This window comes from Rhinolophus hipposideros, assembly GCF_964194185.1.
Source record: "Rhinolophus hipposideros genome assembly, chromosome: 8".
In the NCBI taxonomy this organism is placed as follows: domain Eukaryota; kingdom Metazoa; phylum Chordata; class Mammalia; order Chiroptera; family Rhinolophidae; genus Rhinolophus; species Rhinolophus hipposideros.
The window spans coordinates 95,258,694-95,282,433 of NC_138054.1; the positions used below are offsets into that span (position 1 = coordinate 95,258,694).

At 62.9% G+C, this 23,740-nt stretch overlaps 3 protein-coding genes across 18 annotated transcripts in view; 2 read left to right on the forward strand and 1 right to left on the reverse strand.

Moving 5' to 3' along the window:
- Positions 1–10,552, forward strand: INTS11 (integrator complex subunit 11). 4 transcript variants are annotated; one of them, XM_081055364.1, is made up of 17 exons: positions 1–181; positions 3,010–3,107; positions 3,504–3,577; positions 4,740–4,968; positions 6,827–6,925; positions 7,008–7,042; positions 7,357–7,495; positions 7,852–7,916; positions 8,254–8,443; positions 8,603–8,686; positions 9,016–9,105; positions 9,190–9,352; positions 9,442–9,549; positions 9,635–9,696; positions 9,774–9,916; positions 10,000–10,129; positions 10,258–10,552. In XM_081055364.1, exons 1-17 carry the CDS (start codon positions 154–156, stop codon positions 10,330–10,332), a joined length of 1,812 nt encoding a protein of 603 aa, XP_080911490.1. In that variant the 5' UTR covers positions 1–153; the 3' UTR covers positions 10,333–10,552. The 4 variants fall into 4 exon arrangements, with proteins under 4 accessions (XP_080911490.1, XP_080911491.1, XP_080911492.1 ...); XM_081055365.1 differs by having other exon boundaries at positions 7,357–7,465; XM_081055366.1 differs by lacking the exon at positions 9,442–9,549.
- On the reverse strand, positions 10,503–14,337 carry PUSL1 (pseudouridine synthase like 1; the record flags this gene model as incomplete). 13 transcript variants are annotated; one of them, XM_081055380.1, is made up of 9 exons in its annotated part: positions 13,524–13,708; positions 13,215–13,272; positions 12,873–13,060; positions 12,585–12,734; positions 12,326–12,496; positions 11,506–11,560; positions 11,256–11,427; positions 11,026–11,126; positions 10,528–10,839 (listed from the first exon to the last, which is right to left on the reverse strand). In XM_081055380.1, the coding sequence occupies exons 1-9, from the start codon at positions 13,598–13,600 to the stop codon at positions 10,783–10,785; spliced, it is 1,029 nt and encodes a 342-aa protein (XP_080911506.1). In that variant the 5' UTR covers positions 13,601–13,708. The 13 variants fall into 13 exon arrangements, with proteins under 13 accessions (XP_080911504.1, XP_080911506.1, XP_080911501.1 ...); XM_081055369.1 differs by having other exon boundaries at positions 10,531–10,839; positions 11,007–11,126; XM_081055375.1 differs by having other exon boundaries at positions 10,530–10,839; positions 11,026–11,427.
- Positions 14,327–23,740, forward strand: part of ACAP3 (ArfGAP with coiled-coil, ankyrin repeat and PH domains 3) — a 14,453-nt gene continuing 5,039 nt past the window's right edge. Inside the window, 18 exon segments of the mRNA XM_081055363.1 lie at positions 14,327–14,508; positions 18,052–18,109; positions 18,698–18,817; positions 18,960–19,013; positions 20,120–20,178; positions 20,857–21,040; positions 21,547–21,591; positions 21,706–21,801; positions 21,874–21,948; positions 22,469–22,513; positions 22,516–22,551; positions 22,554–22,679; positions 22,682–22,828; positions 22,830–22,939; positions 22,941–23,107; positions 23,110–23,239; positions 23,337–23,388; positions 23,598–23,698. Coding sequence (XP_080911489.1) covers positions 14,462–14,508; positions 18,052–18,109; positions 18,698–18,817; positions 18,960–19,013; positions 20,120–20,178; positions 20,857–21,040; positions 21,547–21,591; positions 21,706–21,801; positions 21,874–21,948; positions 22,469–22,513; positions 22,516–22,551; positions 22,554–22,679; positions 22,682–22,828; positions 22,830–22,939; positions 22,941–23,107; positions 23,110–23,239; positions 23,337–23,388; positions 23,598–23,698 — 1,652 coding nt within the window. The 5' untranslated portion in view covers positions 14,327–14,461.

Consider the following 23,740-nt stretch of genomic DNA (forward strand, 5'->3'; position numbering starts at 1 on the left):
GGCCCCACTGGGGCTGCGCCTGCGCAGTGCGTCGCCGCATGTCCGCTTCTGGTGCTGAGCGGTTCCCGAGGTCCCGGCTGTTGTCTGCACGCAGTGGGCGCGGCGGCTCGGTGAGCGCAGAGGCCCCTGCGCCTGGGAGCGCGCCTGGGCAGGATGCCCGAGATCAGGGTCACGCCCCTGGGTGAGTGAGGGGCGCTAGACCGGCGCCTCGTGGGGGCAGCGTTGGCGGTGGTCTGGGGACGTGTCCGGGCCGCGCAGAGGGCCGGCTGTGGTCACGGAGGCCTCGGGCCACTGCTCCTCGCAGCTCAGGCCCTGTGTGGAGACAAGCTCGCGGGATGGCTTTGGGGTCGCGTCCTGGCCCACGACTCTGCTGTGTCACCAGTTTTCCTAACAGTTGAAATGAGGACGAGACCGCCTGAAGCGGCGCTGAGCGGCCGTCTCCAGTTTACCTCCCTGTGCACGTAGCCGGATGCTTCGCGTAGCCTTTCCTCTCTGCTTCTGCTCCCCGTCCCTCACTTTCCTTTCACGTCCATCTCTCTCGTGCCCAGTTGCCTGCAGCGGCCGGGTGAGAGTTTCGGGGCCGGAATTCCCGCCCATTCTCGGGAACTTTTTTCACTTTCCCGGGAGTTCCCGAATCCCGAGACATAAACTGTTTTCTGTTCTCCACGATGAATCGTTTCCACAAAGTGATGGCTGATACTACCAACCGCCTGAGTTCAGGGAGCCGATTTTCCCGATTTCCCGACCAACTTTTCTCCGGATTCGGGAATGGAAAAGCAAAAAAATTCTCCTAGAATGGAAAATTCCGGGCAGGAATTCCCGCCCGGAAGCCCTAGCGATCAATAGGAAAAATGTCTAAGATATATTGTGAGTAGTACGTTTATTTCCCATTGTGAGTATTACTGTGTTCAAGGAGCCGATTTTCCCAATTTCCCGACCAACTTTTCTGGGGATTCAGGAACGGGAAAGCGAAGACATTCACGAGAACGGGCGGCAATTCCCGCCTGGAAACCCTACTCCCGGTTACCCAAGTTGGCGGTCCACCCTCAGTTCAGCCCTGCTTTTACCTGACCTCTGCAACCTTAAAAAAAATAGCTTTGCTTTTTGCAAAAGATATAAATGTGCATTTTAAAAAGCCTGAACAGTCAAAAACAGTGCAAAGGAGGAAAGATCACTCATGATCCAGGGTCCCAGAAACAACTGCGGCTGTCATTTTGGTGGCCAGCCCTCCAGATTTCTCTGGGCGTCTTTCCTGCATACATCCCCTGAACTGTCCCAGAACCGGCCTCCTGTACTGGGCTGTGTCAGGAGCATCTTCCGGTACAGATGTCCCATGCACCTCCACGTCATTTCTCAGGGTGCGAGCTCCTGATCAGAATAGCCCGCTTAGCCCCCAGGGTGGACACTGAGTTCTTGACAACCAAGCGAACGCCCCTGCCCTTGGCCAGCAGACATCCCACGTTGTCACCCCAACGGCCTCTCGTGGCTGTTGGCACAGGGTCTGCGCTGGCTGCTGTGGCTCCACGCCCTCCCTGCTCCTGGCTCCTCCCCAGGGGCCTGCAGGATCCTCCTTCCAGCCCCATTCCCATTGGGCTCCTTTTCTCACCACTCATTCTCCTTGAACAGTCCTATCTTTTTGCTGCTTCCGTTACCCAGTGTGCACTGGGGTGTGCCCCCCAGGGTCCCTCGTCTCAGCACCATGAAAGCAGACCTGCTGCTGCTCCACTGGCTTCCCTCACCAGTTTCGGCCATGCAGGCTCCCAGCTTACCTGGGCCACAGGGCATTGGTACACCTGCCCCTTTTCTGGCTGTCTCTGTTCACCCTGCTTACAAGTGAAGCCTATCGTGGTTCTTGAAGTTTCTGTGTCCCTTTCCCTTCCTGCCTTACCTCCACGGCGCTGATGTCCATCTGATGCACTCGCTGTGTTATCCATGTGCTTGCCTGAAACATGAGCTCCCTGCGGACAGGGTGTTTCCTTCGCGTTCTCCTGAGTCCTGCCCCTTCCTGGACTTCCCCACATCTACTGCCCAGCTCAGGCCACTGTCTGTGCTCCCTGGGAGCGTCATGAGTTCTGCTGTGGGCAGATGGGCAGTGCCTAAGAGTTGGAACCCGGAAGGCCATCCCTGGCCTCATGCCTAGGAGCCCTGTGCTCCTCTGGGGGGTTTGGCCCACGATTTCAGTGGCTTCACATCCTCATCTGTAAAGAAGGGTGGCTTGTCTCTCTCCCACCGACGTCTGGAGGGCCTTGAGCTGGCATGGCTCCAGGACTGGAGGTCCAGCAGGGAGCAGATGGCTAAGACCCGGCCCTTGGGGAGACTGGTCCTGGTGGGGACAGGAGTGGCCTTATAGGAGATCTCAAGGCCACCACCTATGGCTGGGCTGCCTGAGGCACGCGGGCAGAGCTCTTGGCTGGTATCATGCTACTGTCATGGGCGACAAGCTTCTTGAGGACCAGCCTGCATCCTGGTCTGGGCCGTGGCCTGGCCACCCTGGTGTGTGGGTGCTGATAGAGGGTCAGGGGGCTGGCAGAGGGAGGCTTACAGTGTTCAAGATGGAAAGCAGATTGTCCGCTGTCATCAGGCCTTGTGAGGTTGTGTCCATTTCCTTCTGGGCCCCCAGGCCCCAGAGGAGACGATGGATGGCCATTTGAGTTGGCCAGAAAGTGCCCTGCTACTCAGCCACTGGCCTCTGAGGGTGCAGGTGGGTCACAGTGGGTGGGCTGCGACCTTGAGGGGTGCAGGGCTTCTTCCATCTGACCCTGGGTGGCAGAGGCCGGGCCTGAGGCTGGAGACGTAGTGGAGGCCACTCAGGCTAGAACTCACTTGGAGGACTTGGCACTTCGTCCCCTCTCTGCACATTCTCCGCCCATCTGTGGAAGTGGTAGTGTTCCCGCCTCGTGTGGCATGCACCAGCAGCCCACTGAGGGCTCTGCAGGGACAGGAGGGACAGATAGATGGCAGTGGTGGTGGGGGAGGGTTTGGCGGCACCGCAGCCTGCACTCCCTGCAGGGGCTGGCCAGGATGTGGGCCGAAGCTGCATCCTGGTCTCCATTGCGGGCAAGAATGTCATGCTGGACTGCGGAATGCACATGGGCTTCAACGATGATGTGAGTTCCCAGAGACACCTGCGGGGCTGGGGAGGGCCTGTCCCCAGGACCCCAGGGCTCAGAGTGTCAGGCTCTGACCCGTGGATTGGAGACAGTCTAGGCTCCTGGGTAGGAGTGGGGACAGATGAGTCTGTCACTGCATTGCTGGCTAGCTCCCCCACCATCACGTGACAGGTGGGGTGCCCTGCGCAGTCTGTACACCGAGGGGGTTCTTGGGCTACTGCAGGGTTGGTAGGTGGGCTTGGTGCACCCCAGGTTGGGCTTCTGTCTGGGTCACAGGTTCCGTCTACTCTCGGAGGCTGAGAACAGCCCGCCGGAGTGGGCGTGCCGTGTCCAGCTGCTCCCTGGAGACCCGGGCAGCCTGCTGCGTTCTGATGCTTGCTCTCGGCTCCTCAGAGGCGCTTTCCTGACTTCTCTTACATCACCCGCAACGGCCGGCTGACCGACTTCCTGGACTGCGTGATCATCAGGTGGGCCCCTGCGGCTGCTGGTGGCCGTGCCGTGCTGTGTGGGCTCACAGGTTCCCCGCCTCGAGGGCCCCCAGGAGCCCTGGGAAGCCGCTTTGGGCCTGTGCTGCCGCAGGCTGTGGGTGTGGTGGGCCCGGGCTCTGGCTGAAGTTGCCTTCAAGGCTTATCCCCAGGGCTGGCCCTCCCCACTGGACGCTGGCCCCCGTGGCGGCATCGTCTTGTATGGTCATACTTGTTCACGGCTGCTCCTTGGCGGGCTGCAGTCAGCTCTGTGGGGGGGGGCAGTGCTGTGCGTGCCTGTTGGCGGTGGCCCCGAGGGTCGTGGACAAGAGCCCAGGTGCCCTAGGGAAATGAGGCTGTGTCAGGGCAGCTGGTCCGTGGCGGGGAGGCGGCCCCCACAGTCACAGGTGGCATTTCACTCATCGAGCCCAGGCCACTCCTCGGGCCTGCTCTCACTCAGCAGCGATTGGCAGCAGTGCTCGTACCACCATTTCCGCCCCATCATTGATTGTCACAGGCCCCGTGGCCCTCCTGCCCCCACCTCGGGGCCTCCCCTCCTCTCACCCTCACGCTCCCCCCAGATAGTCCACAAACCTTGCCAGGGTCCAGACCCTCCACAACCCTGACCTTCACCGCGTGGCCCGGATGACCACAGAGCCCCTGCTGGTCTGCCCTCACTGCAGCCAGAGGTGCCCCGTCTTGGATAGCTGTCCTCAGCTACTCGGAGGCTCCTGAGGTTTCAGTCCCTTCTTGGATTAGCACTCCTCCCACACGCCTGCTTCGTCTGTGGCTGGACACAGCACTGCCGTTCCCTCTGCCCCAGGGTCATTCCAGGCTCATCCCAGCTCTGGCCGTCAGTACCTGTGCCACCCACCAAAGGTGGCGACTCCTGGTACACTGTCCCCTTAGCTCCTCTTTCTTCATGGAACGTGTCACCTTCTGGCAAACATTTTAACTATTTGCTAGATACGCTAAAACTACGTATCTAGACTGGAAGGTCCAGGAAGACAGCAGCTTTTGTCTGTGCTCACGCCTCACTCTCCCGTCCTTAGGACAGTGCCTCACGCACAGTAGGCACTCTGAGTGAATGAATGAACGAGTGAATGAGGAGCCCCGCTGTGTGCAGTGGTTGTGGAGGGTGGGGCTGACCGCACTGCACCCACAGCCACTTCCACCTGGACCACTGCGGGGCACTGCCCTACTTCAGCGAGATGGTGGGCTACGACGGGCCCATCTACATGACGCACCCCACCCAGGCCATCTGCCCCATCCTGCTGGAGGACTATCGGAAGGTGGCCGTGGACAAGAAGGGCGAGGCCAACTTCTTCACCTCCCAGATGATCAAGGACTGCATGAAGAAGGTGGTGGCCGTGCACCTCCACCAGACCGTCCAGGTCAGACTGGGCCACTGGGCGGCCGTGGTCTCGGCCCAGATTCCGCACGTGCGCGGGGTGTGGGGTGGGGTGCCTCTGCTGCTCTCCCAGCTTTGTGCCTGGGTACGTGCAGGTGGCGGAGAGGACCGGCCGATGGCACACTTGTGCCATGAGCACGGCGGGGCTGCGGGCGTGCCGGCCGGCGGGGGAGGCGGAGACTGGGCGGTGAGATGGGCGAGCCCCACGGGCGTCCAGTGCACTTGGCCTCACGTCAGTCAGCACTGTGTGCGGGTTAGGGAACCAAGGGCCCCCCGAGGCGCTGATACCACAGTTCATAAAGTTCCAGCTTGTGCGTCTGTCTCGAGGTTTGCTTGTCACCGGGCGCTTACACATTTTGGCTCATTTTTTCCTGGTTGGACCTTGTGTCAATGTGAAGTATGTATATTTATCTTTTTGCCTTATAGTCATTTTTCTGGTAATCTGGTTACACCATTCCCACCTCCCCCACCTTTGGTTAATGTTTATATAGTACACCTTGTTTTTTTAATTTCAACCTTTTTGTCTTTGTGTATTTTGAGTGTGGCTTTTTTAGGTAGCGTGTTTTTTTGTTTTTTTTTTAATCCAGCCTGATAACCTACCCTGTAGAGTCCACGTCTAGTAAGAGCTTCAGGCTTCGCTGTACCTGGACTCTCCCACCATCTGTGTCCTTTCTCTGGCCTGTCCTTTGTTGCCTTTTGTGGATTGGTTTTTTTAAACTCTTTATTTCTCCTTTTATTGGGTTGGTAATTAGATAGTCTTTTAGAGTTACTTAGTAGTAGAGATTACAAAATGCATCCCTGACGACAGAAATCTAAGGCGCCTGTCTGTTTCCTGATGGCGCAGAGGTCTCAATGTTGGCTGTGTGTCCGCCCTCCCGTGTCACACGCTGCTGTGTGTATTTTAACCCCCGCTGTGTGTGCGAGCCCTGCCCGATGCTCAGGCCTGCTGGGTGTCATCTGTTACCCCTTCTTGCTGCTCATGTCTTCTTTGGGGTAACTCACCTTTTGCCTGAAGAACACCGGCGTGACCTGGAGCAGGTGGACGGCCACCTTCCTCCTCACCGTCTGCAGGTGGCTTCCTGCGCCCTCATTCTGGAAGGACTTCTCCAGGCTCAAAATTCTTGGGTGGCAATTACTTTCTCTCAATACTTTGTGAATATCCTCCCACTGCGGTTTGGAAGAGAATCCTTCTCTTGGGCTGCTTGTTGGATTCTGTTCTTTTCCCTGGATTTTGGCGGGCATACTCGGTGGACCCCGTGTTTTCTCCTCCCTGCTCCGGTGGGGCCTCTGGATCCCACTGTTGTCTTCAAGTTCTCCCAGGGCTGCGTCACCTGTTTTCTCCTCCAACTTGGGCCTGGGGGGCCGAGTGTTTGGTCTCACTCCAGGCTCCGCCCTCCTTTGCTTTCTGGGCTTCATGCTGGCAATTTCATTGTGTGTGTTTCAGTTCGTTCATGCTTTTTGGTTAGGTATAGTGTGCTGTTAAATTCATCCACTGAATTCTTAATTTGGTTTATTATAGTTTCTGGGTTTTTGCCAACACACTACTCCTGTCTTTGATCTCTTTGACTGCATTAATCACAGTCCCTTTAAAGTCTGCGTCTGGAACTGCAGGGCCCTTGCATCTGCCTCCCCAGGGTGGCTTGTGTTGACCCTCTTCTTTCGTCTTTTGAGTTCGGTCACTTTTGATTGAAAGCTGATGTTGTGCGTGGAAAAACAGGAAGAAATGAAAGGCTCCAAACGACATCATGTCCTTGTGCCCGCCGCCTCCCAGCCCTATGTGCCCCCGCTGGCCGCCAGCCCAGCGCAGCCCGCACAGCCCAGTACAGCCCTGTCCTCCACAGGTGGACGACGAGCTGGAGATCAAGGCTTACTACGCAGGCCATGTGCTGGGGGCCGCTATGTTCCAGATCAGGGTGGGCGCAGAGTCTGTGGTCTACACGGTGAGTGCAAATGCATGGGGCACAGGACGGGCTTCCTGGGCAGGGCAGGAGGCACCGTTCCGAATGCTGCTTTCTCTGCCAGGGCGATTATAACATGACCCCGGACCGGCACCTGGGGTAAGTCGGCTGGTGTGTTTGTTTCAGTCCGTGGAGCGCCCCCAATCCCGTCGGAGTGCACTGACCTTCGAGGATATGCTGGGTGCTTGAGCAGTCAGCACACCAGTGTCCCCATGTGTCCCCCATGCGAGGCAGAGTCTGTTTTTTCTGTCACTGCCTTAGTACTGCCCGTGACATCCCACTGCCTGGGCCTTGCAGAGATGGTGGCTGCCAGCCGGAGGGCCTTGGGCGTGTCCGTGGCCGGGGGCCAGTTTGTTGCCCCCAGCCTGTGGCCATGTGGACTGTCCACCTTGGGCTGTGCCCCTCTGTTGTAGAGCTGCCTGGATCGACAAATGCCGCCCCAACCTGCTCATCACAGAATCCACATACGCCACGACCATTCGCGACTCCAAGCGCTGCCGGGAGCGAGACTTCCTGAAGAAGGTGCATGAGACCGTGGAGCGCGGTGGGAAGGTACCTGGCCCTGGGCAGGCGGGCTGGGCACCGGAGCGGGGTTTGCTCAGCGTTGGGAAGAAAAGCTCCCCTGACCCTCTGAGGGGCACTTGTCTGTCTCATGTGTCCGATCCCAATGAAGAGCTGGCCAGAACGTCCTGTGGGGTCACGGTGGATAGACTGTGGCTGGGGCAGGGATGGGGGGGCAGATGAGGGTGGGGCCTCCGTGGATGCAGCCCCAGGCCATCAGACCTGCTAGCAGAGCCTGAGAAGGTGGCCACAGGGAGCAGCTCTCCACTACTGCGCTCTCACGTGGGCTCGACCTGGGTGGGCAGTGGCCAGGGGCTCCCACGCAAGCGCCCCCGCCTTCCCCGCAGGTGCTGATCCCAGTGTTTGCACTGGGCCGCGCTCAGGAGCTCTGCATCCTGCTGGAGACCTTCTGGTAGGTACAGGCGGGGGCTCGCGGGCGCCCTGGCTGCGTGGGCGGTGGGGAGCGGGGTGCCTGTGCCTGGGAGTGGGCCACGACGTCCTCCCTTGTCCAGCCCGATGGGTCTCCGCCTTGCTCCAGGGAGAGCACAGGCTGCAGAAACCAACGCAGCACTGGTGGCTGTCAGGCGCATTCGTGGTCAGGACGCCCATATGGGCGCCGCGGGAGCCTGGTGGGCACTCGCCTCCCGTGGGAGCCTCCACACTGGAGAAGCACAGTGGGTGGGGACCGCGGAGCGCTCTGTTCCCCCCACCCGACGCCTGCGCAGGCAGGTGACGTAGGCCGCCCACAGGGAGCGTATGAACCTGAAGGCCCCCATCTACTTTTCCACGGGCCTGACGGAGAAGGCCAACCACTACTACAAGCTCTTCATCACCTGGACCAACCAAAAGATCCGCAAGACCTTCGTCCAGAGGAACATGTTCGAGTTCAAGCACATCAAGGCCTTCGACCGAGCGTTTGCCGACAACCCGGGTCCAATGGTGAGGCCCCGGCCAGGGCGAGCCTGGGTCCCTGCCGGCGGGTCTCCCGGGGGAGGGGCACACCCGTGCTGTGGGCAAGCGGTCAGAGGGTAAGGCCTGGCCGAGTTCATGGGCAGACGTGGCGTGCGCTACCCGACTGCTCCCATGACCACCCCGCAGGTCGTGTTCGCTACGCCGGGCATGCTGCATGCTGGCCAATCCCTGCAGATCTTCCGGAAGTGGGCAGGGAATGAGAAGAACATGGTGAGGGTCTGGGCCCCCTGGTGGCTCCCTGAAGGGCCTGTGAGGTTGCGCAGAGGTGGGGGAGCAGAGGTTCCCCCTGGTTTGGTGACAGTGTCGCTGTCTGGGGACTTGGTATCCAGGGGCCAGTGTCCCACCCAAGCAGGAAGGCCCCCACGCCCTGAGTAGCGGTTACAGCGGTCAGGCGTGGGCAGGCCCCCGAGCCCGCCCAGATCTGTAGCGGGGCTGGTAAGCGTTCAGATTGAGGGGCAGAGAGGTGGGGTGAGGATGTCCTGAGATAAAGCCCTGAGGCCATGCAGGTGCCAGCAGTTCCGCCCCTCTGCCCCCTGAAGGTCATTATGCCCGGCTACTGCGTGCAGGGCACGGTGGGCCACAAGATCCTCAGTGGGCAGCGCAAGCTGGAGATGGAGGGGCGGCAGCTGGTGAGTTTCCCCCCTCTTCCGCCCCCAGCGCTCCTTGGACCCTCCGGGCTGGGTGGTGATGGCCTTGTGTGCTGTGACCTGCAGCTGGAGGTCAAGATGCAGGTGGAGTACATGTCATTCAGCGCTCATGCAGACGCCAAGGGCATCATGCAGCTGGTGCGCCAGGCGGAGCCTGAGAGCGTGCTGCTGGTGCACGGGGAAGCCAAGAAGATGGAGTTTCTGAAGCAGAAGATAGAGCAGGAGTTCCGTAGGCGCCTGCGGGGCACTGGGCGGGGCCGGGCGGAGGGCAGGGTGGGCAGGGCCACCTACTGAGGCCATCCCTGCTCCCTGGCCCAGGAGTCACGTGCTACATGCCGGCCAATGGCGAGACGGTGACACTGCCCACGAGTCCCTGCATCCCGGTGGGCATCTCGCTGGGGCTGCTGAAGCGGGAGATGGTACAGGGTACGAGGGAGGTGGGCACGTGGGGAGGGGCTGGGCAGGGCAGGCTAACTGCCGACGGCTCTGATTCCTGCCCCCTTTTCTGCAGGGCTGCTCCCTGACGCCAAGAAGCCCCGGCTCCTACATGGCACCCTGATCATGAAGGACAGTGTGAGTGCATGGGGGGTGATCTCTGAGGAGTGGGCGGCAGGGGCTCCTGCTCTCCCTGACCTGCTCCTGCCCCACAGAACTTCCGGCTGGTATCCTCAGAGCAGGCCCTCAAGGAGCTGGGCCTGGCTGAGCACCAGCTGCGCTTCACCTGCCGCGTGCACCTGCACGACACGCGCAAGGAGCAGGAGACTGCCATGCGTGTTTACAGCCACCTGAAGAGGTGGGCACTGGCACCGCCCCTTCTGGCTCTGGGGGGCGGGGCGTGAGTAGGCAGGGACGGGGTCTCACCATGCCTCCCTGCAGCGTCCTGAAGGACCACTGCGTGCAGCACCTTCCGGATGGCTCCGTGACCGTGGAGTCCATCCTCATCCAGGCTGCGGCCCACTCAGAGGACCCCAGCACCAAGGTGCTGCTGGTCTCCTGGACCTACCAGGTATGTGGCAGGACCCAGGAGGGCCTGCGCCTGGCAGGGGGTCAGGACAGGTGGGGTCACCCCATCACCCTGGGCCATCTGGGTGGGGTGGGGAGGATCGGACGACAGCCCCTCGGTTCCCACTGCAGGACGAAGAGCTGGGGAGCTACCTCACCGCCCTGCTCAAGAAGGGTGTGCCCCAGGTCCCCAGCGGAGGCAGCTGACCGCCAGGAGTCCGCCCTGCCCTTTGCCCAAGTGGAGGGACTTGGGCTTCCGCTCTAGGACCATGTCTGTGCCCTGGATTTCCCCTGTGGATGTGGAGCCCACGGCTGGCCACAGCCTTCATCCATGGGGACAAGACCATAGTGACACATGTCTCCCCGAGTGGCGGTTTTTAGCTGAAGAAATAAACAGCCCTGGAGACCTCTTCACTTTTTATTTCTATTTCTGGGCCCGGTGTATTAATTTCCAGGACAAAGAGAAAGGAGTGCTGCTCGTATATATTCCCTTCTAGGTGTTCACACCTGATCTGTACACACCCTTGGGGCAGCCCACCTGGAGCACCCAGGGCAGCAGAGACTTGGGGAGGCAGGAGGCCTGCTGTGGCCCAGTCTAGTGAGCCTGGCTGCCCTGACCTTAGCTGGGCATGTGGGGGGTCATCTGTAGTTTCAGTGCTATGGGCCCCACGGAGCACTTGAGGACAGAAGTTCTGGGGCTGCTGGAGGCAGGACCTGTAGACAGATCCTAGGTCAACTTGGGGGCAGGGGGTTCTCAGCAGGGGCTGGGGAGGCCCTCCTCAGTCCCTGAAGCTCCCCCCTCTCAGCTTCCCTCCCCCATTGAGAACTTGCCCACAGGGCTAAGTCAGGAGGGGCTGTGGCACCTGGGGGAGTATCTGTACCTCACTCCAGGCCACCTGCCTTTGGGTCGCTGGTCTCCCGCCTGAGGTCTTCTGGCTGACCTGGGGCCTCCCTGCCCTCTGGCCCCTGGCTTTCCTGCTGAGCACAGGATGGATTCCCGACTGTTAGAACGACATGAGGGCTGTGATGGCACTGCCACCAAGAACTCCTCCTCCAGCAAGGTCCCAGGCTACGGAGAGGGCCAATCAGTGGGGTATAAGCAGGGACCTCCCCAGGCCACCTGCTCTTACCAAGGTCCCTGAGGCCCCCGTATAGCACCGACTTCAGGAACAAGCCATGGGCTGGGGCCACACGTGTCTGGTGCTTGCCCAGGGGGTTCCGGCTCTCCAGAATCACCTTCACCTCATTGGGGGTCAAAGCCCCCAGCCCCACAGCCACCAGGATCGCTGTCATCCTCCGCACCTGTGACCCAAGGGCGAGTCTGCCACAGTGGCCCAAGCCCCATCCCCAGCCCCAGGGTGGCCCCAGGACAGACTGTACCTGTCTGTACAGAAAGGACTGGCTCTCAAACTCCAAAGTCCAGAACCGCAACCTTCTGGGGACACAAGTGCCTGTGATGTCCCAGCCCAGTTTGGCCCCAGGCATGGGAAGCAGACTAGGCAGCACAGGGAACCACGAAAGGCTGGTGCCCACCCTCTCTTCCACTCCAGGGGCCTCCACTGACCACCCACCCGTAAGGGAAACTGGTACGAGGGACACGGCTGTGAGTGGGAGGGCAGCAGAACCTTCTGGGGCCTTGCTGTGGGTGCAGGGCCCTCTGGCAAGGTGCTAAGTCCTGGTCCCGGTTCTGGGGCAGCTGAAGGAGGGGCACACAGCCAGCTCATCTGCCAAGCTTCTCGCAGGGGGTTCTTTGGCATGAGTCCAAGGCTAACCGTGTAGAAGCCCATTCTCCCTTAAGTGCTTCAAACTGGGAAGGTTCTAGAAGTCAGCATCTGCCAGTGCTGAAACAGTGCTGGGTAGGGGTAGGGGAACCAGCCCCGTCAGGCTGGACCAGAACCACTGGCCTGGTGCTTCTCCCCCAGCGAAACCTTTACAGCTGCTGCCAAGATCCATCCAATAGGCAATGAGCCCTGGGACAAAGGGGGCATTCTCTGCCCTGTCCCCAGCCTCAGGCTGGGGGGAGGGCACAGCTGCAGGTTCATGGGCACCATCGAATTGCCCAGCATGTCCCCAGCAGGTACATAGGGAGCCCCCAGTCCAGCCATGTCCTGCCTCTGCTCTGTCCTCGCCAGGGAAGGTGCTGCAGCTAAGTCCAGCCCCCTCCCCCCACCCAACAGGCCAGCATGCAGTCTGCCCTCACCTGCTCTCCTGAGGGAGGACAAAGGGGCTGGCTGGGTCAGGGGACACTGCGGCTCTGCGCAATGTGCGCACTGAGCTAGTAGATGGGCTGCCGGCCGATTGGAAGGCGCTGAAGTCATGAGTCCCCAGGAGGTGTTGGGCGGCCTCCTGCATGGCGGCCACATCCAAATAACTGCAGGGAGCCAGGTGAATGGGCAGGAGGAAGTGGCCAGCCGGTGGGCCTGGCACCCCATCCCACTCACTCTCGCACCCACACTCACTCTGCCCGCAGGGCCCAGCATCGGTTTCGTTCAAACACAGACAGCTGGTCAGGCCGGGGGCAGCCGGTGGCCATGCGGTACAGGTAGGTCCTGGATGTGGCTGCGTAGCGGGCATGGAAGTCGCTGTGCACACGGAAGGCCTGCAGGACCCTGTGGGAGTAAGGTCAGGCACACCAGAGGGAGGACGGCCCACACGTGTGCCATTACCCAGGAAGTTCTGTCCAGACGCAGTCCTTTCTGACCCCCGCCTCTACCCGCGTACACGAGGGAGCGCAGAGTGGTGCGCACCTGATGGCGGGGTGCTTCAGGTGGGTGTTGAGGGCCTGGGTCAGGACCTCAGGTGAGAAGGGCGGCTGGCCTGAGCGGCGCTGGACGTCCAGATGCGCAGCGTTGCTCAGGGCGTGGACCCCAGCATCCGTGCGGCTGGAGATGACGAACTTTACCGGCGCGACCGATTTGAGGCCCTCTGCGGCCTCCTGCGGGGACAGCCGCCGGCGGCGGGGCGGGAACTCAGGGCAAGGACCAGAGTCGCGAAGGACCGCTCCCTGTGCTTCCAGAGGCGCTGGGCTCCCATCTGCCCCTCCCCGGGATCGTCCTCCTCCATCCGGGCGACAGACCAACGGAGCTCACCTCCAGGTAGTTCTGGACCCCGACGGCGCGCTGGGCGCCCCTGACGGCCGCGACACCGCTGTGGGCACAGGTGGACGCAGGTCAGCGGGCGGAGACCTTCCCGCCCGGGTCCCGCTCTAGGCGGCCAACTCGGCCATTTCTTGCCCGGTGCCGGAGCCCAAGGCCGGAGGTGCGGATCCTAAATATAACTCTCGCCCTCCCCTCGAGCGCCAGGTCACCCGCTGCCCTCGGTGCCAAGCTCCGGTGCTTCCCGAGGCGCCGGGTTGCACGTGGGGGTCTAGGGCACGGAGGGAAGTCCGGAGGACGTACTTAAAGTCTGTGCCCAAATACTGGAAATACACGAGGTAGCGTGCCCGCACGGTGCCCGCAGCCGAACCCGAGCCCATGGTGGGGCGGGACCGGACGGAGAGGCGCCGGGTGGAGGCGGAGCCGGACCCGGACCCGGCGCAGTCGAGGGCCGCACGTGGGCCATGCGCGCGTGCGCACGCAATCTGGCCACACACCCGGCGCCCCGGTTGTGCCTGCGCCTGCGCCTTTACATTCGCCCCGCCCCGTCAGCCGGGCACACCCGCCCCTTGGCTGCAGAGGGCGGGGGAGTGGAGGCGGGGTCAGACTTAGGGAGCGGATGCAAAGTGTGGGCGCGCTGCAGAGCGCGTGGGCCCGACTCGTGCAGCGGTGTCTCGGGAGAGGCTGTCACAGCCACCCGCTGACCCGCACACCCCCGCGTACGTGCATTCAGCCTACCCAACTACTCACTGTCCCCCATTCTCGCGGAGCGTGTCCGTCCCCCGCGTGCCGGCCAAGCGGGTTTTGCAAACGCCCGGAGTTGCGCAACGGTGGGGCCCGCGCCCTCCCCGCGCCCCGCGGCCCCGGCGACGGCTGCCGAAGCCTCACTGTTGCTAGGCCCTACTTTTCCTAGCCTGAGTTGCCCCGGAACGAAGGTGGGCGGGACGTCGGGGCGCCGGGTCCGGAGAGGAGTGCCTGTGGCCGCAAGGAGGAGCATTTGGCGACGCTCCCTGGCTGTGACAGCGCACGGCGAGTGCGGGCCGCGGACTTTAGCGACGCTCCCCGGCGGTGACAGGCGGGGCGGGGCAGCTGCGCGGCGGCCTCATTCCGAGGCGGGCGGGCTCGGAGCGCGGCGCGGCGCGGCGCGGGCGGGCGGGCGGACGAGCGGGCCGGGCCGGCCGAGGATGCCGCTCGGGACGCCGCGGTCCTCGTGCCAGTGAGCGCCGCGCGCCACCGCAGCCATGACCGTGGAGTTCGAGGAATGCATCAAGGACTCGCCGCGGTTCAGGTGCGTTCGCGGGGCGCGCCCTTTGTGGTCGCCAGGGTCGCCGCCCCCTCGGGGCACCCGGGCGGCCGGGGGAGGGGCGCGGGTCAGGGGCGTCGGTGCCGCCTTTGTGCTCCGCGCGGAAGCCGGTGTCGGGAGCTGGAGGAGCCGGCATGGGACAAAACCCGCAGATCCCTGGCCGAGGGGCCGGAACAAAAGATGCCCCTTGTGCTGGTCACCTCGAGCGGAGGGCGCGCGCGCGGGGGCGGGGCTGTCGCCGGCACGGCCACCTCTCTGTGGGAGTGTCCATCCCCGCTTTGTGTCTGCACCTTCGTTCTAGTCACCTGTACAGGGCTGAGACCCTTCCCCGCCCTGCAAGTCCCGCCCCAGCCAGGGTTGTCTGGGAGCGTGGGGTGTCTGTCCCTGGAGTCTGTCTTGGTCGGTGTGCCCAAAGCAGTGCATGGGGGACAGGCAGCTGGAGCCACGTGTAGGGCCTGGGGCTGGCTGCTTGGCAGGGGTGACCTAGGAGCCTGGAGGATTGGGGGCTGGGCTGAGCAGACTGGCTGCGAGGTCTGGTGGGAGGTTCTGGGCTGTGGTTGGCCCTGGGTCTGTGTTCGGTCCTTCCTGGGAGTGCAGGCGGGCACCACGGCTTACACTGTGTGCACAGCGGCCTTAGCGGAGCTCCTTCTGTGTGCCAGGCGCACAGTGAGCTGTTCACTGGCACCCTCCCTGGGGGCCAGACCCTGGGTGTGAGTGTGTGGGTGAGCTGCACCCTTGTGCTGGCATGCTTGATGAATGTGTGTAGACCAGTGACAGGTGCATCACGCGTGTGCCTAGGTCACTTCTCGGTGTGAACCATACATATACTGTACATACTGTACTCATGCTCATGTGAGTGTTGACACTAAGCATGCATGTTACTTTGTGCATATCCAGCACTGGGCACACGTCTCTGCACACCTGTGTGTATGTGCACCGTGCCACCGCATGCATGCACACTTGATTGCACAAGAGCATGTGTGCTGTGCCTCTGTGCACAGGTGTGCTTGGTCATGCGTGTGCGTGCTGGGTCTCTGGGCTGTACCAGCAGAGGGCCTGTGTGTGGGTGTACTGGTGCTCTGCCCCTCCCCCCCAGCTCCCTGGAGCCAGCCCCTTGCACAACTGCTTCACAAGGGAGTGAGCAGCAAAGGTCTGGGGGAGCTGGGGCTGAGGGGCCTGGTTGGTCCAAGAGTGGCCCCAGGCCCTGGGCAGGAGGGTGCGGGGACGATCCTCTGTTCTCCCATCCTGTTGCTCATTGATTGAGGGAGGGGGTGTGAGCAACTCAGACACCCGTGGGGTGCTGGGACCCCACCCCTGCCCACTGCCCTACAGGACCCAGGCAGGGGGTGAGGTGTGGCCAGGGCCTCAGCAGGGAGCTTGGTCACCGCTGAGGCCCCCTAGTCCTGCCCTCACTTCTCACTCAGAAGCCTCATGCTCCTCCTCCCCTTGCAGGAGGGATGCAGGCCTTCCTTGCCTGGTCAGACTGGGGGTGCTGGGGCCCCATTCACTTCTAGGCCTTCCCTCCCACCGGCCTACTCCCCCAGTGGGTGCGGTGGCTTTTCCTTGCTTCCTCTGACAGGGAGGGGCTGCCCTGTGAAGTGCCAGCCCAGCCAGGGGAGGGGCTGAGTGGATTCACCCAGACCCTGGGCCACAGAAGCTGCACTCAGGGTTGAGATTTCATGGCGGGTTTTGAGGCCTCGCTGAGCTTCCCCAGTCCGTTCACCCTCAGGTGCAGCGGGACGATGTAACTGGGCTTCCTGGCAGCCAGGCCTGGGGCGGGGCAGGGTGGGGCAGGCCAGGAGGATGTGGTCAGCAACACAGATGCAGGGCCAAGTGGTCCCGGCCCTGGGAAGGGGGACCCTGCCTGTGTGTTCTTGGTCTGGGGAGAGCATGTAGCTGGGGGTGGGGGTGTCCAGATTCTTCCAGACAGGCTTGGGGCCTCCGCCTACCCCTTGTTCTTGGTGCCCCCTCCCCTGGGTGGGGCCTCAGGCGCTGAGTCATGGCTTTGGGTGGGGGTAGCTGGCCTCTCCCTCCTCCCCATCCTCCTAACTGCTGAGGAAATCCTGGAGGGAAGGCAGGACAAGAGGCCTGGGTTCCTGGGGGCTGGGGATGGGAGAGCTGGCATACTGGCTCCTGGTGCCGACCCCCTTACCGCTTTCCAGGGACCAGACACCCAGGCACAAGGGTGGCAGCTCTCCATATAACTGCCCAGGGCACTTGGGGTAGCCGGGACTTCAGGACTTGTCCCCCTCTATAGAGCCCTCTCCTGGGTGGGTGGTCCTTCCCTCCCCTGAGACCCTCTGAGCGGGAGGGGAGAGGCTACAGCAGTGGTCAAGATCCTTGCCGCCCCAGCCTCCTCAGTCAGCCATACCTAAGGTCACATCTTCAGGCAGTTTGGGGTGGGTTGCCGGGCACCTCCAGTCTAAGCAGACGTCCCTGGAGCCCCTGGGGAAGTGGTGGGGGCTGCCCAGAGAAGCCCCTGTCCAGACCGTGGCTGGTGGGGACCTGACTAGGTGGCAGCCTGGCGCCCCCCCGCAACTCCTAGTGGGGATCTAGCTGGGCTGCACCCCACGTGAGAGACGAGGCCCCACCCCCCAGGCCTGGGAAACCCGGGAACATGCCCCTCCCCCTGCTGGCCTACCTCGACCTGACCCCGCCCAAGACCTGTCCCTGGCTGCCTGCAGCTCACCCCTGGCCTAAACCCCATTCCTGTTGTCCCTTGTCCCCAGGAGACCAGATGGGCCCAGCTCACCAGCTGAGTGGGTTGGGGGTGGGCACCAGGTCCTGGCCCAGTTTCCCTATTTCCTGTTCCCGGAGCAGGGGGGTGTCACGTGCCTGATCCATCTGCCTCAGCCTTCTCTGGTGATGTCATGCGTTAACTCTCCCCTTCCCAACACAGCCCATTGTCAGGCTGCCCAGGGGAGTGGGCTCCTCCTAAGTCTGACCCACCTCCTCTCTCTGGCAGACTGTGCCATTCTGTGTTTTGAGGCTGGGGGAGCCCTGGTCTCGTGTGTGGGGGCGTGGGGATCAGAGACAGCAGCGACCCTGTGCTTGGGACTCCAGCTGACACAAGTTTGCTCCATGGGCCACAGGCGCCAGGCTGAGGTTGGGGGACCAGTGGGGTCTGGGGTCAGCTCTTGGCCCTGAAGAGAGGTGGGGGCTGGGCAGGAGGGTGGCCTGTCTCCATAAGCGTGTGCACCTGCCCTGGGGCTCCAGCTCCTGTCTCTGTCCTCAGGGGCTCGTCTGACCTCCCCTACCCAGGGCCACAGCAGCCAGGCCCCAGATGGGGCGTCCAGGCTAACTGGGCCTCTTCCTGCCTGGGGCTGTGGTGGGCGCTGGGAGGCTGCGGAGCTAACTGGACCTGGGTCCCTGTGCTGCTTCCTCCTCCCAGGGCTGCGGCCCCCTCTCCCAGTCTCCACTTCTGAGGGGAATGGGCAGCAGGTGGGCCTCCCCTCAGGGAGGTGAAGACTGTGGCCTGGTGCTGGCTGCAGGCTGACCCCCAGCTGCTTTGCCTGATCCCTGTTGCAGGGCGACCATCGATGAGGTGGAGACAGATGTGGTGGAGATAGAGGCCAAACTGGACAAGGTGAGGGTTGGGGTGCGTGCAGCTCTGCCCTGTTCCCAGCCACCTGTGTGTGCACACAAGGTGTGTCTGTGTCCCCCACTCTCCCCAGCTCTGCCTCCCCTGCCTGACCCAGGTGCACATGGGTCTGTCTCGGGTCTCCCCTCAGGTGGGGATGGGCCTTGGTGAGTTCCCTGTAGCTGAGTCTTTGGAGTGGGGGACAGCTGATGGGGGCTGTGCCTCTGAGTCACTGGGCTGGGGGCAGAAGGTGGAGGCAGCGGGGGAGGCGGAACAGCATCCCTGAGGCCCCTCACTGGCCAGGACCACATGCCCACCCAGCCCTGGGTTCTCTGCTTGGGCTTCCCGGTGCCACTCCCGTCTCCTGCTCTGGAGCTGAGGCCCAGGTGGCAGCATGCTGTCCTCCTAGCACCCAGCGGGCTTGGGATGGAAGGTGTGCAGGGGTGGTCCCTCCCTAGCCTCGGGCTGCTCAGGGCAGCTTGTCCTGGGTACTGATGGGCCCTGAGCTGCATTCTGGCCACCCCAGCCCCCGGGCTGTGGTGAGGGCTGGCACCGGCAGGCCATGTGAGTGTTACCCCTTCATCCTGTCCGCAGCTGGTCAAGCTGTGCAGCGGAATGATCGAGGCTGGCAAGGTCTACGTCACAACGAACAGGCTTTTCGTGAGCGGCGTCCGAGACCTGTCTCAGCAATGCCAGGGTGACCCTGTCATCTCGGTGAGGGGGCAGCTGACCTCTGAACTCTAGTCAGGGGCAGACACGGGTGCCTAAGGCCTGGGAGCAAGGGTGGCTCTGTGGCTTGTGGCTGGGGAGGTGCTGGCCATCTGAGTGAGGGATCCTTTCTACCCTGCTCCCTCAGGAATGTCTACAGAGGTTTGGAGACAGCCTGCAGGAGATGGTCAACTACCACATGGTGAGCCCTGGCCGGTGGGGGTGTGTGAGGGCCTGTCCTCTGCTTCCCCAACCCAGGATCCCACCCCAGGCTGCCCCCACTGCTCCCCGCAGGCCCCTCCCAGCCTGGACAGCTCACCAGGCTGGCTCCGAGGAAGCTGAGCTGGCTGGTGGGGCAGGCCACGTTTTAGCTCCTCCAGTCTGCAGGGTGGGGGGACATCATGAGGTGCTCTGCTGTGTCCCCAGTGAGGGCCGACAGTGCGGAGGGCTGAGGGCACTGGGGTCTCAGGGTGGGAGAGGACTTGGAGATCCATCCAGGGCACCCTAAGCAGGCAGCGGTCTCCAGACGCATCCCCCAAGCTGACCCCACGGCTCCTGGGCGACTCCCGACCTCACTGCTACCCAGGATGGGTCTGGATTACATGGAACAGGGCCCAGGGCACACGTGGGTGGTGGGACGTGGCCTGGGAACTAGAGTCCCAGACTAAACAAGGGCCCCACACCCTGCAGGGGAAGTTCCGAAATAAACCAGCTCAGAACCGCTCATCCTGCCCTGTCTGTCTGCTTCCAGATAGGGTCCAGCCCTCCCCCCATGTGGGGGTCTGATTCTGGGTCCAACCAGTGCTATGGGGAGCCCTCCAGTTCCCGACAACCACCTCCAGTTCCCGACAACCACCTCAACCTCCCACTCCCCAGGCCAGGTCCCTCAGGAGCTACAGCTTGGGCCTGACCCTTCCTACTGCAGGGCTGGTCATCCTCAAGGTGGCCTCGCAGGGCCAGAAGGCACTGGGTGTCACCAGGTGCCCTGTGTGTGCCTGTCCTGTCCGGGCCAGTGTGGGATAGGACTGTAGGAGGAGCCATCTGGCATAGCTTTGGCCTCTAGTCTGTCGCAGAGCCAGGAGGGGAGATGGGCAGGTGGTCACAGCTGTCGCCTCTGGGCGCCAGCCCAGGCCTGGGGGCCACACCCACTCCCCTGGACTCTGTGAGGCGGCTCTGTGGGGATGACCAGCTGGGGACGGGCAGAGCTGGAGGGGCTTTTCCAGGTTCTTACCTGGTGGGGGACAGGGGCCTGGCCTATGGGGTCATGTGGGGACAGACCTGTAACCCCCCATTCTCCCTCGGCCCCAGATCCTATTTGACCAGGCCCAGAGGTCCGTGCGGCAGCAGCTCCACAACTTCGTCAAAGAGTGAGTGGCCCCGAGGACCTCAGAGCCCTGGAGGCCTGGCCTTTCCCAGCCCGGGAGGGATTAATGGTGCCACTTCTGCTGGAGTGGGGAGCAGACGCAGCTCTCCTAGACTTGTGGGGTCTTCGGGTCTGCTGAGGACGACCCTGGCCCAAGGTCTCAAGGCTCTGCTTGTGGTTCCCTGAGGCCCCCGGCTCAGCACGGGCAAAGGCTTGGAGGTGGCACAGGGCTGGGGTAGGATGCAGGGCAGGGTCAGGGAACACTGAGGGCAGTTGAGATGGCCACAGGCGAGGAGTGAGGGCGAGGCCCTGGGAGGACTCAGGGTAGGTGGGAGGAGGTGAGGGCTGGGCGGGGGTCTCAGCTCTGCACCTGTGTGTGCCCTTGGGGTGCCTCGGGGACCTCTGAGTGGAAAGGTCGCGGTGAAGTTGAGTACTTGAGTCTGGAGTCTGGGATGAAGCTGGGCATCACCCCAGGCTGGACCAACACTGGGAGTGAGGTGGTGAAGGGCAAGGTTGCCCTGGGGCCTGGACGGGGACGGCAGAGCCAGGCCATCGGATACAGGGGAGTCAGGCAGGGAGGCCTGGACGGGAGGCCCTACCCAGGAGCGTGAGAGTCGGGGGAGGGAGGGAGACTCCAAGTCACCCTGTCTGGACCCCCTGACCTGCCACCGGCCACCCCCAGGGATGTGCGGAAGTTCAAGGAGACCAAGAAGCAGTTTGACAAAGTGCGGGAGGACTTGGAGCTGGCCCTGGTAAGGAATGCCCAGGCTCCGCGGCACCGGCCCCACGAGGTGGAGGACGCCACAGGTGCCCTGACCCTGACCCGCAAGTGCTTCCGTCACCTGGCGCTGGACTACGTGCTGCAGGTAGGCCACTGGGTACCGACGGGGCGGGTCCTGGAGCGGGCGTGCCCTGGGGTGGGCGTGCCCCGGGGTGGGCGGGTCCCGGGGTGGGCGGGTCCCGGAGTGGGCGGGAGGTGTTCCTGACGACAGACAGCTGGCGTCCTCAGGGGCCCCTCTGGCTCCAGAAAACCTGCCTTGTCAGGTCTTGGGAAGAGACATAGTGGGGGCAGGCAAAGGCCCAGAGGTGGGGATAGGACCAGCGTGGGCTACAGGCTGCAGGGATGGAGGCCTGGAAGACCTTGCTGAGGGAGGATAGAAGGATTGGAGCAGGGGTGAGAATTCCTGGCTTTGCCCATGGGAGGGACCCAACGTCCAGGACTGTGGGAGGAGGGAGTTGGCACAAGTGCAGGGCGCTGAAGATGAGCCGAGGGTCTCAGGGAACCCCAAGCAGCGCGAGTGCATTCTGTGGCAAGATACCATAGGCTCCCTGGGCCCTGACACCCTTCATCTGCTCACCCCTCTCCTGGCAGATCAACGTTCTCCAGGCCAAAAAGAAGTTTGAGATCTTGGATTCTGTGAGTGCCTGGTGAGGGTGGGCGGGGCTGCCCTTGAGCACACGTGTGTGCAGCAGGTGTGCTAGGCCTGGGGCACTGGTCTAGGCTCCCCGGCTCACCTGTGCCCACCTGCAGATGCTGTCCTTCATGCACGCCCAGTACAGCTTCTTCCAGCAAGGCTACAGCCTGCTGCACCAGCTGGACCCCTACATGAAGAAGCTGGCAGCAGAGGTGAGCCTGCCGGGAAGGGTGGCTCGTGGGCCAGGGTCTCAGGGTCCCTTTACCTCCCTGATGCTCCCACAGCTGGACCAGCTGGTGATCGACTCAGCAGTGGAGAAGCGGGAGATGGAGCACAGGCACGCTGCCATCCAGCAGCGGGTGAGGTCCTGCGGCCCCAACTTCCTTTCATGGGGGAGACCCCAAGAGGCTACCACCTCCATTCCTCTCCCTGCCACTGACCTGGGAGGCCCACTGACACATACACGTGCTCCGTCCTTTCCCCCAGCACTGCCCACTGTGCAGGGGTCGCTGTCCTTAGGGGCTTCGACACATGGAGCAGGAGAGGCAGCCTTGCTGTCACTTAGAGGCCAGGGCTGGGTGGGCAAAGGGCTCGTAGTCCCTTCCGCACACAGGTGCTGGGGCTGGAGCTGGGACCCGGGATCCCCTTCCTTCAAGCCCACTGGTAGCCTCTGGGGCCTCAGTTGCTGGCTCCTTCTGGGGCCTCTTTGCTCACCTGCCAGGCGGTTGCCCCCACGCTGCCCAGGGCGGGGGTGGGCTGCAGGAGGGAGCTGCTATTTCAGGACCACTGAGAGCCTGGGGGAGGGGGCGGAGGGAGGCGGAGCTGTCACTCACGGCGCTCTCTCTCCTCCCACCCCCTTCTGCTCGGTCCACCCTGCAGACGCTGCTGCAGGTGAGTGGGCGTCCACCCTGGGGGGGAGGGAGGAGGGGAGGGAAGGACCAGGCAGGCGGGGCCTCTGCCCTCTCCCCGCCCTGCGGCACTTCAGCACCAAGGACACCTCCCAGCGGCCTCAGAGCTCCCCAGGCACCTGTGGGCACTTCGCTGTAAGCGGCGGCTGGCACCAGCAAGGACACAGGCTGAGCCAGGACGTATCCCCCGTGGGAGCAGCAGCAGCTGTCCCTTCCTGCCCCCTCTCAGCCAGGGGAGCAGGTGGCTGGGCCTGCTCTCCCACCGCCGGACACACAGGACAACACTCAGTGTCTCCCCAACCCGCGTGAATGGAGCTCTGTCAGGCCGGCAGAGCAGGCCCAGCTGGCGACATGAATGGGGGGCTCTGGATGGGGGAGGCAGCTTCCTTCCTGATCCCAGAGCTTGCTGTGCCTACAAGGCTGGGGTGGGGGCTGGGGCTCTAGGGACCCAGCAGTGAGGAAAGTCATCTGCCCCCAGGGGTTTTCGGGCTGGGGCCTTGCTCAGGTCAGGAAGTGGCTATAAAGAGTAGTGCCCCACTTCCACTTTGGCTCTGGGGTACCCTGGGAGGGCGCAGTGTCCTCACTGCCAGGGTGGGCACTCACTGGAGCCTGCCTCCGACCACCCCCAGGACTTCTCCTACGATGAGCCCAAAGCAGAATTTGATGTGGACGCGCCCAGCGGAGTGGTGATGGAGGGCTACCTCTTCAAGAGGGCCAGCAACGCCTTCAAGACGTGGAACCGGTGAGGGAGGGCCTTCCCCTGGGGGGGGGACAGTAGGGCAGACGGGGGGTGGGGAGGGGCGGCCCCGCCTGACCTCCTGGCCCATCCATCTGCCCAGGCGCTGGTTCTCCATCCAGAATAGCCAGCTGGTCTATCAGAAGAAGCTGAAGGTGCGCTCAGGGCCCCTCCCCACCTGGGCCCTGGGTGGGCTTGTTAGTGGGATTTGCACAGGGCTGAGGACACTGTTGGGCACTACAGCCTAAGTGGTCAGGGGCAGAGAGCACTTGGGTCTCAGACAGTTTGAGTCTCTGTGGTGAAGCAATACTTGGGTGGTCGGGGCCGGGTGCTGAGTGCAAAGGCCACAGTGTGCTGCCTGCAGGACGTGCTGACGGTGGTGGTGGACGACCTCCGCTTGTGCTCTGTGAAGCCATGTGAGGACATCGAGCGGAGGTTCTGCTTTGAGGTCGTGTCACCCACCAAGTGAGGAGGCCCAGCCCAGGCGGGGCTGGAGAGGGAGCCCCT

Bases quoted from the DNA above. Each gene is read 5' to 3' on its own strand.
- INTS11 (XM_081055364.1), top strand. From the start codon at position 154: ATGCCCGAGATCAGGGTCACGCCCCTGG. The intron at 9,917-9,999 runs GTGGGCACTGGC...GCCTCCCTGCAG, and splicing joins GTTTACAGCCACCTGAAGAG to CGTCCTGAAGGACCACTGCG. The intron at 10,130-10,257 runs GTATGTGGCAGG...TTCCCACTGCAG, and splicing joins TGGTCTCCTGGACCTACCAG to GACGAAGAGCTGGGGAGCTA.